Genomic DNA, 15,127 nt, shown 5'->3' with positions numbered 1-15,127 from the left:
GATCATTAAACTATAGGCTCTGATCAAATATGTGAGTTTTAAGTGACACAAAAATTATCCCTTGAAACCATTCCTTCCCTGGTAATTTATCCCACAGTGATATTAGCATTTGTTTGAGAAAACGAGTTTTGCATGGCTTCCCCTTTCTTTCCTTTCTCCTCTGGTATTTTAGCCCTTAGCCATTGTGAATAATTAGCCTGCATTATATCCTCTCTAATATTGGAAACTTCAAATGATGGCACCTTGAAGTCACCTCATTTCCAAAGAAGATTAACTTAGCGTAAGCTAGATTTGTGATACTTGGAGTCACCTGTTTTGCTCTCTCGAGGGTGATATTCTCTTTTGCATAATGACACGATGAAAGCTATATATTACTTAGGCACCAAACATAGTCATGTTATAGATTGGCCTGTCAGTCTATTTGATGGCCTAGGACAGGATAGTGCTGGAGTTGAAATGCTTACCTTGCACTGACGTAAAGGTAAAATCGCCTTCTCGTACAGAATAGGTGGCTGCTAGCTTTAGTCGTAGCGGGCTACTCAGATTCTCTGCAACCCCTTGGGATACAGAAGGACAAAGTGAGGCAAGATTCCCGTATCTGGACTACACAAATGGACCAGTGTGGACACCTGTTGTGGAGTACATCTTACGGGCAGCATGATGGCACAGTGGTTAGCACTGCTGCTTCACAGCGTCAGGGACCCGGATTCGATTCCCGGGTTGGGTCACAGTCTGTGTGGAATCTGCACATTCTCCCCATGTCTGTGTGTATTTCCTCTGGGTGCTCCGGTTTTCTCCCACAGTCCAAAGATGTGCAGGTTAGAGGGATTAGTGGGGCAAATACATGGAGTTACAGGGATAAGGCCGGGTGGGATGCTCTGTCGGAGAGTCGGGACAGATTCAAAGGGCCGAATGGCTTCCTTCTGCACTATAGGGATTCTTTGCTTGACTGTGATGTTCTTCACTGTTGCACACCTCACCAGCAATCAATGTTGTAACTCCCACATGGCTACACGAGTGAGGAACCGAGGTAAAAAGTAAAGTTTATTTATTAGTCACAAGTAAGGCTTACATTATCAATGCAATGAAGTTACTGTGAAATTCCCCTAGTCGTCACACTAGGTACAACCACCACTTTTGAAAGTGTACCCCTGCGAGGGAGCTAGCATCTACAGGAGAGGAAGAAAATTGGAGAAAATATTAGCATAGTAATGAAAAATCATTGAACACAGAAACAGAAATTGCTGCAGCCTGTGCCAGGGCATATGAATCTTTCAGCTGGAAATCATGTTCTAATTATTGTATGATACAGTACAGCAGAGGACCATTCTGCCCAATGTGTCTGTGCTAGCTCATTGCAATAGTTATGAACTTTGTGGCACTCTTTCCCCCCCATAGCCCTGCAGATATTTCCCTTTCAAGCATTTATTCAGTTCCCTTTTGTCCACCATCATTTCAGGCAGTGCGTTCTAGATATGATTCACCGTGTAAAAATATTTCTTCTAACTTTCATTCTGATTCGTATATAAAACTGGTTAGTCTTCACCTCCCCCTGCCCTCCTGTTGTAGAAACTGGGTTTTCCCTATTCACTAAAGGCGGCATGGTGGCACAGTGTTTAGCACTGCTGCCTCACAGCGCTAGGGACCTGGTTTGATTCCCGGCTTGGGTCACTGTCTGTGTGGAGTTTGCACATTCTCCCCATGTCTGCGTTTCTTCCCACAGTCCAAAGATGTGTGGGTTAGGTTCATTGGGCACGCTAAATTGCTCCTAATGTCCCAGGATTTGTAGATTAGAGGGATTACGGGGTAAATATGTGAGGTTACAGGGATAGGGCCTGGCTGGGATTGTTGTCGGTGCAGACTCAATGGGCCGAATGGCCCCTATTTGCACTGTGGGGATTCTATGAAAACCCAATCTTACTTGGACACCTCTGTTAATCTCTCCATAAGTTTCTCTGCTGCAAGGAGATGAATCGTTTTCCTAACGAAGGATTTTATCTGAAATATTCCCCCATCTTTTCTCGTTTCAGAAGCTGACATGTCTTTGTAGTGCCAGACTTTGTCTTTATTTCAGATTTTCAGCATTTGCCATTTTTCTTATCGTTATTTTGTGTGTTTGTATTTCCTGTTTTTTCTCCTCAGGTCTGATTTCTAAGGATTATCGCGCTTTGAAAAGTCAGTATCTGCAGGTAGGCAAAGAAAGATGTCACTGACTGGGAGTCTGAGCTGTTTGGCTAAGTTTTTGTTCTTGGGATGTTGCCAACATTGAGCCAATGCGGGCGAGTGGCAGGTCGGCGGTCCTGTAGGTGGAACATCAGCCTGCATTATTGCTCATCACTGGAGTGGACCTTCTTCAACCCACAACATTCGGACCCAGAACTAAGAGTACTAGCACTGAGCCATATTTGATGTTCTGAATTGAGGGAGGAATGTTACCCAGGACACTGTTTAGAAGCTGCAAATTGTAACTCTACCTTTCCTCAGTGGGTTAAGAAGGTCCTTACAAAAGACATGGATTATTGGGAGGTAAGGCTGGAGAGATTGTGGGTGGAGAGCTTTGTGTCCAGAAAGGAGAGGAGAGGAGAGAAAAGGAAAGTGGTGGAAGAGGTCGGGAAGAAGTGTTGTTTAGCCCACTGGCCATCCAAGCACTACAACACGTTTGTCTTTCCTGCATTGATGAAGATGGGGGAAATGTCCACCTCAGTCTGATGGGGCTGGAAAGACTGGATGCAGGAATGTTGCTTCCTGTGGCTGGGGGAGGGCTTCTAGAACAAGGGGTCATGACTAAGGATGCAGGGTTGGCCATTTAGATGAGGAGGGATCCCTTTGTTCGAAGGGTGGTGAACCTATGGAATTCTCTACCACAATAGGCTGCGGAGACCAAATCACTGAATATATTTAAGAAGGTAAATAGAGATCGAGGCTTAAAGGCGACATGGGGAATGGAGAGAATGTTGGAGTGTGATGTTACGATAGAGGACCAGCCATGACCATATTGAATGCAGGAGAAGGGCCAAATGGCCAGCTCCTATTTTCCATGTTTCTTCTGGAGGCGTCAGAGCTACAGTACAATTTGTTGAAGGTGATGTCATTGTGCTTAAATCACAATTACCAGAAGCACATTCTGTAGAACTTAGTGTTATTCTCATGGCTGTCCTCATTCTGCAGGCCTGCCCACTCATTTACCCATGGCTAATGGACACATTAAACAAAGGATGAAATTGACACCCACACCCAGAGTGTCTGATTGATCGATACATTGTCTACCCAACTATGAAATTGACAATGTGATCTGACACACAATCCAGGCTTAATGTGATTGAAGCAAGCAGTGATATTTACTCCACAGCCGACCTCAGTCACTATGCATTATTGATCAACCCAACATGATGTAAATGTCAGATCACCTGGATTCTGGCCAGCTTGTCTTTTCTTAATAGAATGAGATTATTGGTTTTGCTGTTCCTGAATTTGGGGCTTGTCTATGAGTAAGGAATATAAGACCATAAGATATAGGAACAGAATTAGGCCACTCGGCCCATTGAGTCAGCTCTGCTACTCAATCAGGGCTGATTTTTTTTTCTCACCTCCATTCTCCTGCCTTTTCCCCATAACCCTCATCCCCTTAGTAATCAAAAAGCTATCTATCTCTGTCTTAAAGACATTCAGTGACCTGGCCTCCACAGCCTTCTGTGGCAAAGAGTTCCACAGATTCACCACTCTCTGGCTGAAGAAATTCCTCCTCATCTCTGTTTTAAAGGATTGTCCCTTTAGCCTGAGGTTGTGCCCTCTGGTTCTAGTTTTTCCTACTGGTGGAAACATCCTTTCCACGTCCAGGAGCCCAGGACCACACCCATGACCAGGACTCTTCACGATTGTGGGATATTTGCTTCTGTTGACACCATAGAATCCCTACAGTGCAGAAGGAGGCCATTCGGCCCATAGAGCCTGCACTGACAACAATCCCACCCAGACCCTATCTCTGTAATTCCATATATTTACTCTAGATAATCCCCCGACACTAAGGGTCAATTTAGCATGGCCAATCCACGTAAAGCGCACATCTTTCAGACTATGGGAGGAAACTGGAGCAGCCACGCAGACCCAGGGAAATGTGCAGACTACGCACAGACAGTGACTCAAGATGGTAATTGAATCCGGGTCCCTGGCGCTGAGAGGCAGCAGTGCTAACCACTGTGTCACCGTGTCAGATAAAACGACCGATGTAAGATCCAAAAGTGTGCAGGCTAAGTTGATTGAACATGCTAAATTGCCCCTTACTTTCAGGGGGATTAGCAGGGTAAATAAATGGATTATGGGGCTAGGGTCTGGGTGGGATTATTGTCGGTGCAGACTCGATGGGTTAAATTGCCTCCTTCTGCACTGTAGGGATTCTTTGATATAATTAATATCTGACTGTACTTGAGCTGTTTCCCATTAAAGCTTGCAAGGGGTGTTGAGTTTACCTTTACTGCAATGGTAATGAACAGACCAGTTTTTGTTTTGCACTCTCTAGCAGTGTACACTGTCCTGATCTGTAAGCCTGTTCACATTTATTCTCCTCCAGAGTTACGGTTATGATCATATCCTGACATTTGCCAATCTGAAACAAATTGGATTATTGACAGAGCAGCAGCCAGGAGAGACTCTGACTGCGGTGGAGAGCACCATGGGGAAACTCGTGACAGACAAAGCAGTCGGTGAGGTGACACTGGAAGCCCAATGTGATGAAATGCTAGACGCTGGGAGATTGTAGGAGACTAATTTATTGATATACGTTAGGAAATTATAGGAACTTAATTTGCACCATATGTACAAAACAGTGGTCAAAAACGGAACTATTTTAATCACATCAACGGTTTCTTTCCCCCATCATTAAAAGAAAATGTTTTCCTGATGATTTAATTTGGTGAACACGTTGCCTACTGTGGTACTGACCTATCTGTTACCTTAACTGTGTTGGATTGTCTAACCTTAGCTGGGTGGAGGTAGATGAGTTACAGCACAAAAGATTCCTTTTTTATTCATTCGTGGGACATGGGCTTCACTGGCTGGCCAGCACTTATTGCCCATCCCTTATTGCCCTTGGAGGGCAGTTGAGAGTCAACCACATTGCTATTGCTCTGGAGTCACATGTAGGCCAGACCAGATAAGGACGGCAGATTTCCTTCCCTAAAGGGACATTAGTCAACCAGATTCTGACAATGGTTTCATGGTCATCAGTAAATTCTTAATTCCAGATTTTTTTTTGTTGAATTCAAATTCCACCACCTGCCGTGACAGGATTCGAACCCAGGTCCCCAGAACATTAGCTGAGTTTCTGAAATAATAGTCTAGCGATAATACCACTCGGCTTATTGCCTCCCTTCTTATCATGAGGCTGTTGGTAGCACTTTTCCCTATAAATCAAAAGTTGAGTACATAACCTAGGTGCTTTTGGATGAGACATTAAACTGAGCCCTGTCTGCTCAGGTCGAGTTAAAAGATCCCATGAGTAGAGCAGTTCTCCTTATTGCCCCTGATTAATATTATCCCTCAATCAACATTAGTAAACAGATTATCATATCTTTATCATGTTGCTGTACCTATCCTGACTGTAGCCTTCACTAAAACAGAACTAAACTTCAAGCATGCTTTAAAAGTGGCAAAATATTTTGGAATGTTCTGTAGTTGTAAAATGCAACTTTCTACTTTTGTCGAATGTATGTGCTCGGATATTGGGTGAGGTTAGGGTTGGACTTGTCTGCGCTGATTCGTGATGTAATAATTCACCATCTTTCATTCTTGATGCATTCCCTAGTCTTCTGTCTCCTTGGTTGTGAAGTTCTGTCTCACTGATGCTGGCTGCTAAGCTGTGTATGGTACCAGCTCATGACAACTCTCCTTGTAGTTTGTGGTAGTGTAGGCTGCAGCTCCAAAACTGTGCTCCTCTGTGCCCGTTTCCACTGCACGTATATTGCTAGTTTACCTCTCTGGTGGTTTTACATTATTACCGTAAATGAATTATTTATTTTCAGGGAAGTTGACCGATGCCTTTTCATCTTTGGCCAGGAAAAGCCATTTCCGAGCTTTGAGCAAACGGCTGAATCTGGTAAGCACTGGAAGAAACAATACACAGAACTGGACAACATCTTTAATAAAGAGCCGAAGCTCCCCTGATGTTTCACGAGATAAATGCCCTATTTGTTGTGGAACTGTGTCAGTTGAGAGAGGGAAGTGACTATCTTTGTGCATTAGTCACTCAAGATAAGCATGCAGGTGCAGCAGGCAGTAAAAAAAGGAAATGGTATTTTGGCCTTCATTGCGAGAGGTTTCGAGTACAGGAGCAGGGATGTGTTGTTGCAGCTATACAGATGAGTGCAGTTTTGTTCTCCTTTTCTGAGGAAGGATGTTCTTGCTCTCAAGGGAAAAGCAGCAAAGGCTGCTTCCGGGGATGGCGGGAATAATGTATGAGGAGAGATTGACTAGGTTAGGATTGTTTTCGCTGGAGTTCAGACAAATGAGGAGGGATCTCATAGAGACTTATAAAATTCTAACAGGACTAGACAGGGTAGATGCAGGGAGGATGTTCCCGATGGTGGGGGAAATCCAGAACCAGGGGTCACAGTCTGAGGATTCAGGGTAGACTAGTTAGGACGGAGGTGAGGAGACATTTCTTCACCCAGTGAGTGGTGAGCCTATGGAATTCATTACCAGAGGAAGTAGTGGGGCGGCACAGTGGTTAGCACTGCTGCCTCACAGCGCTGGGACCTGGGTTCAATTACTGGCTTGGGTCAATGTGTGGAGTTTGCACATTCTCCCCGTGTCTGTGTGGGTTTCCTCTGGGTGCCCTGGTTTCCACCCACATTCCAAATGTGCACATTAGGTGAATTGGCCCTGCTAAATTCTCCCTCAGTGTACCCAAACAGGTACTGGAGCGCGGCGACTAGGGGATTTTCACAGTAACTTCCTTGCAGTATCAATGTAAGCCTACTTGTGACTAGTAAATAAACTTTATAGCACTTGGGGTGAATGGGATCAAAGGTTATGGGGAGAAGCAAAATTAGGCTGTCGAGTTGGACGTTGAGCCATGATGGCGATGAATGGTGGAGCAGGCTGGAAGGGCTGAGTAGCCTCCTCCTGTTCCTATCGTCGATGTTTTTATGTTATGGAACTCAGCAGGTCCTGCAGCATCTGCAGATTGATCCCTACAGATGCTGCTGGAATAGCTGAGTTTTTCCTGCATTGTTTGCTCTTGTTCCACGTTCCAGGATCTGCAATATTTTACTTATTTTTGTGTCAGTTATGTTGCAGCCTCATTTGGCCAAATAGCCTGTGTGTGTTGTACTAGTCCATGATTATCTCTGCTACTGAAAGTGGGCAGAAGTCATGTTTTTGCCTCTGTTTGTCTGTAAACAGTACATCTCAAAAATCTAATGCATGGAGTTGAACCAGTGTGGCCCGAGGAAGAACTTGCTTTTGGCAAGGATGCGGATCCGAAACTGGGAGATTTTTTTTTCCAAAGACTTGTTAACACTGGGAGATAAAGCAAATTGAGTTTTATTAGCATGTTGTGGGTTGTTTGACTTACAATATTGTGAATTGTCGATGTTGCTGTAGTGGATTTGTCACAGCTGTCAAAAAGTGAGCAGAGTTTTCAGAGCAAATTGTTGGTCGGGATTTGACCTGAAGCCGCCTCAGTGAATTGGAAGTTCTTAATTAAAATATGTTTCTTTCGGCTAGGTAGTTCCAGAGTGTCGATCAGGCTGGGAAAAAGCTTGAGGGAGAGTTGCATGATTGTAATAACATTGAGTGAACAGAGTGTGGCAGAGGCATGTGCTCTGCTGAGTGCCCTCTTCACTTATTGTTGTGTCTCCTGTACCATCACATTCAACATCTCCTGTCCCTTTCCAGATTCCCCGCACTGAGGAAGAGTATGATCTGAAGGTGCCACGGGACATGGCCTATGTATTCAGTGGTGCATATATCCCACTGAGCTGCAAGATTATAGAACAGGTGAGTTCTGTGTAGTCCCTAACACACACAAGGCAATCCACTCATCCGTACAACAGGGTAAATAAAAATGTTTGTTATGTGGTGGAGGGTTAAATCGAACTGTTGTACTGTTTACTTAAACTCTCAATAAGCTACTTATTTTGAAAATTTTAAATTAATTTCTTTGCTAGGTGTGGAATAAGTTGGTTTAGTTTGTGGGGTGCAAATATATTTTCCCAATTTTGACTAATTAGCAAGCATGTGAAGTAAGGAAAACCTTTCATTAGTGACATCACGTTGCTGGTCATTGCCAGTGAAAAGCACTAGCGTTCCAAAACAGACTCAATGCACACTACTAAGACGCCCGATCGCTGAGGGCGGGCGGTGCCGCCTGTCCCTGATCGCTGGGGGCGGCGCGGTGCTGCCTGTCCCCGATCGCTGGGGGCGGCGCGGTGCTGCCTGTCCCCGATCGCTGGGGGCGGCGCGGTGCTGCCTGTCCCCGATCGCTGGGGGCGGCGCGGTGCTGCCTGTCCCCGATCGCTGGGGGCGGCGCGGTGCTGCCTGTCCCCGATCGCTGGGGGCGGCGCGGTGCTGCCTGTCCCCGATCGCTGGGGGCGGCGCGGTGCTGCCTGTCCCCGATCGCTGGGGGCGGCGCGGTGCTGCCTGTCCCCGATCGCTGGGGGCGGCGCGGTGCTGCCTGTCCCCGATCGCTGGGGGCGGCGCGGTGCTGCCTGTCCCCGATCGCTGGGGGCGGGCAGTGCCTGCTTTGGTGTTTTTGCTGTTACAGACGCTATATGAACACAGGTTGTGCACTTTTTCTCTCTCTCTGCCCCATGTTCAGTGTGATGTCTCTTTGTGATCCAATAGGTGCTGGACCGTGATGGTTGGACAGGAATGGAAGAGGTGTCTCGGTTACTAAACAATAATGAATTTATCACTGTTGGTAAGTTTTTTAATTGCTACGATGTGTAATTTGATTACAAGGTGGTGCTGTCTCCAAAGTGCGCTAAGTCTTTGCGTTTGCTTCTAATTCCCTCACATTCTGGTCTCATCCTCATTCTAAAGATGCTAAGGCTGCTGCAGCACAAATACATGGACATTGAAAGCTCTGCAGCCTCTTGGTAAGCCCTCATGTAGCCGAGGGATGACTGTTTGACTGGATGTTTGGTGAGGACAGAATTGCCTCCTTGCAGCGAGAGAGTAACCTGCTACCTCATGCACAAAGAATCGATCAATTGGGCGAGATACTTGCAAGTGGAACTGTTAAATATCTGAGATAGTGTAGGCTGGAGATGGAGCAGGGGGTGATGAGAAAAAAAGCACTTCATAACTTCAACATCTTATCACCTAATCCCAAGGGGTTGCTGTTCTGTGTCTGAAGTGTTGCCCATGTGTTTTTGTTTCCAGAAAGATCCACAGATGCGGGACAATGTGACAGTGCACAGAGAGTCATTCTTGTGGTATTTCTCGGAGGCTGCACGTTCTCAGAAATTGCAGCATTGAGGTTCCTGGGCAAAGAGAAAGGTAACAGTCATTACCTGCATCTGTAAGCGCACAAGCCTCTCCTCAGTCTTTTCCATTCAAAAGGCTGGCACGGGTATAATGGGCCACATGGCCTCTTTCTGTTCTGTATCATTCTGTGATCACTATCCCTGGACAAGGGAAGAGTGAAGAAACAAAACTGTCCCATGTTTTATTTTATCCTAATAGGAGAGAGGTGATGGACTTGTGTTATTATGGCGATTATTACTAATAATCCAGAAACTCAGCCAGTGTTCTGGTGGGACATGGGTTCGAATCCCACCATGGCAGATGGTGTAATTTGAATTTGATTTAAAAACAAATCTGGAGTTAAGAATCTGCTGAAGACCATGAAACCATTGTCGATTGAAAAACATACCTGATTCACAAATGTGCTTTAGGGAAGGAAATCTGTGTCCCTACCTGGTCATTGAATTGAATCATAGAATCCCTACAGTGCAGAAGTAGGCCATTCGGCCCATTGAGTCTGCACTATCCACAGTCCTACCCAGGCCCTAGCCCCATAACTCCATGCGTTTACCCTAGCCAGACCCCCTGACATTAAGGGGCAGTTTAGCATGGCCAATTCACCTAACCCACGCATTTTTGTACTGCGGGAGGAAACCGGAGCACCCGGAGGAAATCCACGCAGACACAGGGAGAATGTGCAAACTCCACAGACAATGACCCAAGCTGCGAATCGAACCCGGGTCCCTTGCACTGTGAGGCAGCAGTGCTAAGCACTGTGTCACCGTGCCGTCCTACTGCCCCTGGTCTGGTCTACATGTGACTCCAGAGCCACAGCAATGTGGTTGATTCTCAACTGCCCTCTGAGGACAACTAGGGATGGGCAATAAATGTTGGCCCAGCCAGCGACACCCATGTCCCACAAATAAATTAAAAAAAATGGAATTTCACACAGTTGCTTGACAAGTAAAGGTTTGCTTTGACTACAATTCTTTCTCTCTCTTTATCGTTCTCACAGGGTACAAGTTTGTATTTGTTACCACGGCGATCACAAACAGCTTTCGCATGCTGGAATCTCTGCTAGAATCATGAAAAAGCTTCCATAGTTAACAGTCCCAAAAGAGAGCTGGAGTGGAATCAAATCGAACCCAGGGACTTGTATCCACCTCACTGTAAACTAACTGACTGGAGCCTGAAAACAAAAGAGCAAGAGGTCACTGATATCTGCAGAGACCTCATTTTTGGAGATTTAAAATCCAACTGTGGCCAATATTTTTTTGAGGCACTGAGCAGCGTGCAGATGTGATTTGTGAATTGGACCTGTTGAAATCCCCCCCTCGAGGCAGAGGAATTTGCCTGGATATAACTTTTATTTGGGGGAAGTCAGGATGGATTCCAGCTGGAGAGGCAGTAGTAAAGAATATACAACATATTTGCCTCAGCTGAAACCCAAGAGAACTGGATTTACTCTTGAATGGAATGGTTTTTGGAGAAAGGAAGACTTGTGCAGCTTCTTTCGCATCCTCAGAGTGCTCCACAGCTAGCAGAGTACCTTCATGTAAATATCGTCCCTTCTTAGACAGGTGCAGCTGTGCATAGCAAGATCCCACAAATGGCAATGAGATAATGACAGAGGCAATTGGGGATTCCGCACTAATTCCGCCCCCCCCCCATTGCCAGCCCCTCGGAACAGCCAAGAATGCGAACAGTGTTCACTGCTTTATCAGTGAGACCTCACAGATTTCCGAATGGGAGTGGATTCGGAGAACCAAAATTATGTTTGCGGAGGAATTGTCAGATGTTAAATTTGAGGAGTGAAGGTGTGCAGAGATGAAATGGGAAAACGAAGAATGCTAACAGAAATAAGTTAATATTTTGCATTGGGTCGCTTGCTTTTCTGATCGAGCATCTCAAATGAGGCATGGGGCCTTGTCTTTTGAAATAAGGTGTAGATTAAGAATTGAAGAAGATGATTTGCAATGTTCATTATTGAGAGAAAATGTTCTGATTTCTGTACAGGAGCTAAACTGCTGCCCTGTGAATTTGGTGGGCTATTTTAATTCAGTTTTATTTTATGCCAAAACTGCATGATCTGTAGGGCTGGAAGTATTCCACCCTGAAAAGATATGAAATCTCTGTAAATATCTGTGGTGCATACATTGTATTTAAGGGAATACATTTATTTAATAGATCCCATGGATTAAAGTATTCAGTGAAAGCATCTTTTATTTCCCTATTTTCCTTTCCTGCTCACCTGAAGCCACTGACTTCTGACTCCTCGTACTTCAATCAGTTGATGTGGGGACCTCTTACAAAAGATATTCGAATATGGTGATGTGTGGGGTAGGGGGTTAAATCGGAAAGTTTACAGCAAAGCCTAATTAATGGTCTTACTTCCTTATGCTCTACTTCCCTTGAGGGACATGAGGCAGTTTCTGTAACTTGATGCTATTTTTACAGGTGGGATAGGTGGCCACACACCCAACCCCGCACCTGGAGAACCAGTTTGCTCTTTGTTGGATCTTTCTCCTGAGACCTGTCTGGCTTAGTTAGATCTACCAAGAGCCGACATAGTTCTCGGGATCCCTAAGGCACTCAAGCCTCCCAGGTCAAGGTGATAGCAAGGGGAGGAATTAATAGAGTCTGCACCAACATTTTTTACAGCAAGATCAACTAGACATAGATCAGGAGCCCTGACTGATTTTTCCTTCCTGGGACCCTAGTGTGCTGGAGACCAAATTGGAACCCCTTCAACTATTGTACTAACTGTAATCAAACCACTCAAGACAGACTGAGCATGGAACCTGGCTTTCAGTATCATAGTGAACCATTCCAAAGCAGATGCTTTTGAATTTCCCAATGATTTCCCCATTAAGTGCGTTGTTACTCTGATCTTTTGTATAGTTATGATTTTGATTTGATTTATTATTGTCACATGTATTAGCATACAGTGAAAAATATTGTTTCTTGTGTGCTATTCAACAAAACATACCGTTCATAGAGAAGGAAAGGAGAGGGTGCAGAGCGTGGTGTTGCAGTCATAGCTAGGGTGTAGAGAAAGATCAACTTAATGTGAGGCAAGTCCATTCAAAAGTCTGACAGCAGCAGGGAAGAGGCTGTTCTTGAGTCAGTTGGTTCGTGACTTCAGACTTTGTATCTTTTTCCCTAAGGAAGAAGGTGGAAGAGAGAATGTCTGGAGTGTGTGGGGTCCTTAATTATGCTGGCTGCTTTGCCGAGACAGTAGGAAGCGTAGACAGCGTCAATGAATGGGAGGCTGATTTGAGTGATGGATTGGGCTACATTCACGATCCTTTGTAGTTCCTTATGGTCTTGGGCACAGCAGGAGCCATACCAAGCAGAAAGAATGATTTTTATGAATATGAGCTACTGATTTAAAATCTCCAAATACATAAATACATGAAATCATATTCTCCCTGATACAAACAGATATTGTATATTATTTATTTCTAAAAATGTGCTGGTTTTTTCCCTCCTCATACCAACTATAAAAGATGACCTTGGAATTAAAAAATAGACAGTGTCAGAAATAACAACACATCAGAAAAGATGACTTCTTCCATCTCACCAGTACTGTTCAACTGAAGCAACTCTTTCTAACTTAATTTCTCTGCTTCCGTGGTTATAATTGGGTGGCAAGGTGGCACAGTGGTTAGCACTGCTGTTTCACAGCTCCAGGGACCTGGGTCGATTCCTGGCTTGGGTCACCGCCTGTGCGGAGTTTGTATGTTCCCCTTGTGTCTGCATGGGTTTCCTCCGGGTGCACCGGTTTCCTCCCACAGCCCAAAGATGTGAGGGTTAGGTTGATTGGCTGTGCTAAATTGCCCCTTAGTGTCCTGAGATGTGTAGGTTAGAGGGATTAGCAGGTAAATGTGTAGGGCCTGGGTGGGATTGTGGTCGGTGCAGACTCGATGGTCCAGATGGCCTCTTTCTGCATTGAAGGGTTTCTATGATTCTATATAGATTTTTTTTCTTTTACATTCCTCCGTTTCAAACTGCCCAATTTACTTCAATCTGGTAAAATGGTTGCTACTTCATTTAATTTCAATATCAAAATGATAAACTTTTTGAATTGGACTATTGCCACTTACATTAAGATGTGATTTAAGCATGACCAGCATTTTATTATTGGTGAAATTCGAAAGTTTCAGTTTCCATAGATGTGAAATTTCACCGGTACACTTAAGCTGTTATGATGTGGAGATGCCGGCGTGGGACTGGGGTGGGCATAGTAAAAAGTCTCACAACACCAGGTTAAAGTCCAACAGGTTTATTTGGAATCACGAGCTTTTGGAGCACTGGTCCTTCATCAGATGAGTGCGGATACCACTGCAGTCATTCACCTCATGAAGGAGCAGCACTCCGAAAGCTCGTGATTCCAGATAAACCTGTTGGACTTTAACCTGGTGATATACTGTTAGCCCTGGAACTGAGAGTCTGTGTTGTGCACTGAACTGCTTAACTGCGCTTATGTATATAATGTGTAATAAATTTATTAAAAAATGCATTTAATGCGTACTGGATTGAGATTAACATCTGAAATTCAGTTTGTTTTGTGTATCTTAAGACATTTTGTTTGTTGCAGAATGTGAGCAGGCTGTTCTGATTTTATCTCCTCCCTAGCAGGTAGCAAGGCCTAATGTCCCATCGAAAAGATGGGACCTTGGACAAATGAAGCAGTCTATGTTCACTACATTGATTCCAGAGATGAGGGTTTTGTGGTGTGAAGAGAGATTGGAACAGTTTAGGCCAGTTTAGATATACTCTCTGGAATTTAGAAGAATGAGGGGAGATCAAATGATAAGAGATCTGGATAAAGTAAACATGGAGTGGATGCTTCCTTTTTTGGGGCATTTTAGGACGCGAGATCATAGTCTTAGGATAAGGGGCACCAAATTTAAAACTGATTTGAGGAGAAACTACTTCTCCCAAAGGGTTGTGAATCTGTGGAATTCGCTACCCCAAAGTGCAGTGGATACTGGGACAGTGAGTAAATTTAAGGAGGAGTTAGATTTTTAATTGGTAATGGGTTGAAGGGTTATGGGGAGGAGGCAGGAAAATGGGGCTGATCAGCAAATCAGCCACGATTGAATGGTGGAGTAGACTTGATGGGCTGAATGGCCTAATTCTGCCCTTGTATCTTATGAATTTACGAACTCAATATTGCACTAAAGTGTCAGTCTGGATTCTGTGCTCAAATCTCCAGAGCGAAGCTCGAGCCCACAACCTTATAAGTCAATGTGCTACCAACTAGTGGAATTGCATCATCATTATAACCATCCCCTCCAGACTGCCCCTGGTGAATATTTGTATAGGTGTTGGCTGCCCTCCAGTTTCTCAGCAAAAACCTCATTCTTCCTGTGTGAGCCAAGAGCATGACCACGGGGAGGCTATTGACCACAATGGCTCACTCATCACTAGGAATCACAAGGCATCAGTTTTAGAGACAGAAAAAAATTATGATGCATTGATCATACTTCAGAAGACATATTAAAGACATCAACAAATCACAACTGAATCTTTGTTTCAGATAGGCAAACTGATGAATGTTAGACATTTCCTGTTGGTCTGTGGTTTGTACATAACTTTCTGTGATGCCAGATATGGAGCAATTAATCTGAAGATCTTCCACAAACAAAAGTAATGA

The 15,127-nt window shown here is 44.6% G+C and overlaps 1 protein-coding gene across 1 annotated transcript in view; it reads left to right on the top strand.

Moving 5' to 3' along the window:
* Nucleotides 1–13,980, top strand: part of vps33b (VPS33B late endosome and lysosome associated) — a 42,539-nt gene extending 28,559 nt beyond the window's left edge. The window contains exons 17-23 of the mRNA XM_080216039.1: nucleotides 2,143–2,189; nucleotides 4,568–4,700; nucleotides 6,018–6,091; nucleotides 7,894–7,995; nucleotides 8,842–8,917; nucleotides 9,382–9,498; nucleotides 10,481–13,980. Of these exons, the coding sequence (XP_080072165.1) occupies nucleotides 2,143–2,189; nucleotides 4,568–4,700; nucleotides 6,018–6,091; nucleotides 7,894–7,995; nucleotides 8,842–8,917; nucleotides 9,382–9,498; nucleotides 10,481–10,554 (623 nt within the window). The 3' untranslated portion in view covers nucleotides 10,555–13,980. The remainder of the gene's footprint in view (nucleotides 1–2,142; nucleotides 2,190–4,567; nucleotides 4,701–6,017; nucleotides 6,092–7,893; nucleotides 7,996–8,841; nucleotides 8,918–9,381; nucleotides 9,499–10,480) is intronic.
* Nucleotides 13,981–15,127: the final 1,147 nt, after the last annotated feature.

This window comes from Carcharhinus amblyrhynchos, chromosome 32 (assembly GCF_965287045.1).
Source record: "Carcharhinus amblyrhynchos chromosome 32, sCarAmb.v2.hapA, whole genome shotgun sequence".
In the NCBI taxonomy this organism is placed as follows: domain Eukaryota; kingdom Metazoa; phylum Chordata; class Chondrichthyes; order Carcharhiniformes; family Carcharhinidae; genus Carcharhinus; species Carcharhinus amblyrhynchos.
This window is presented reverse-complemented; position numbering and strand designations above follow the sequence as displayed.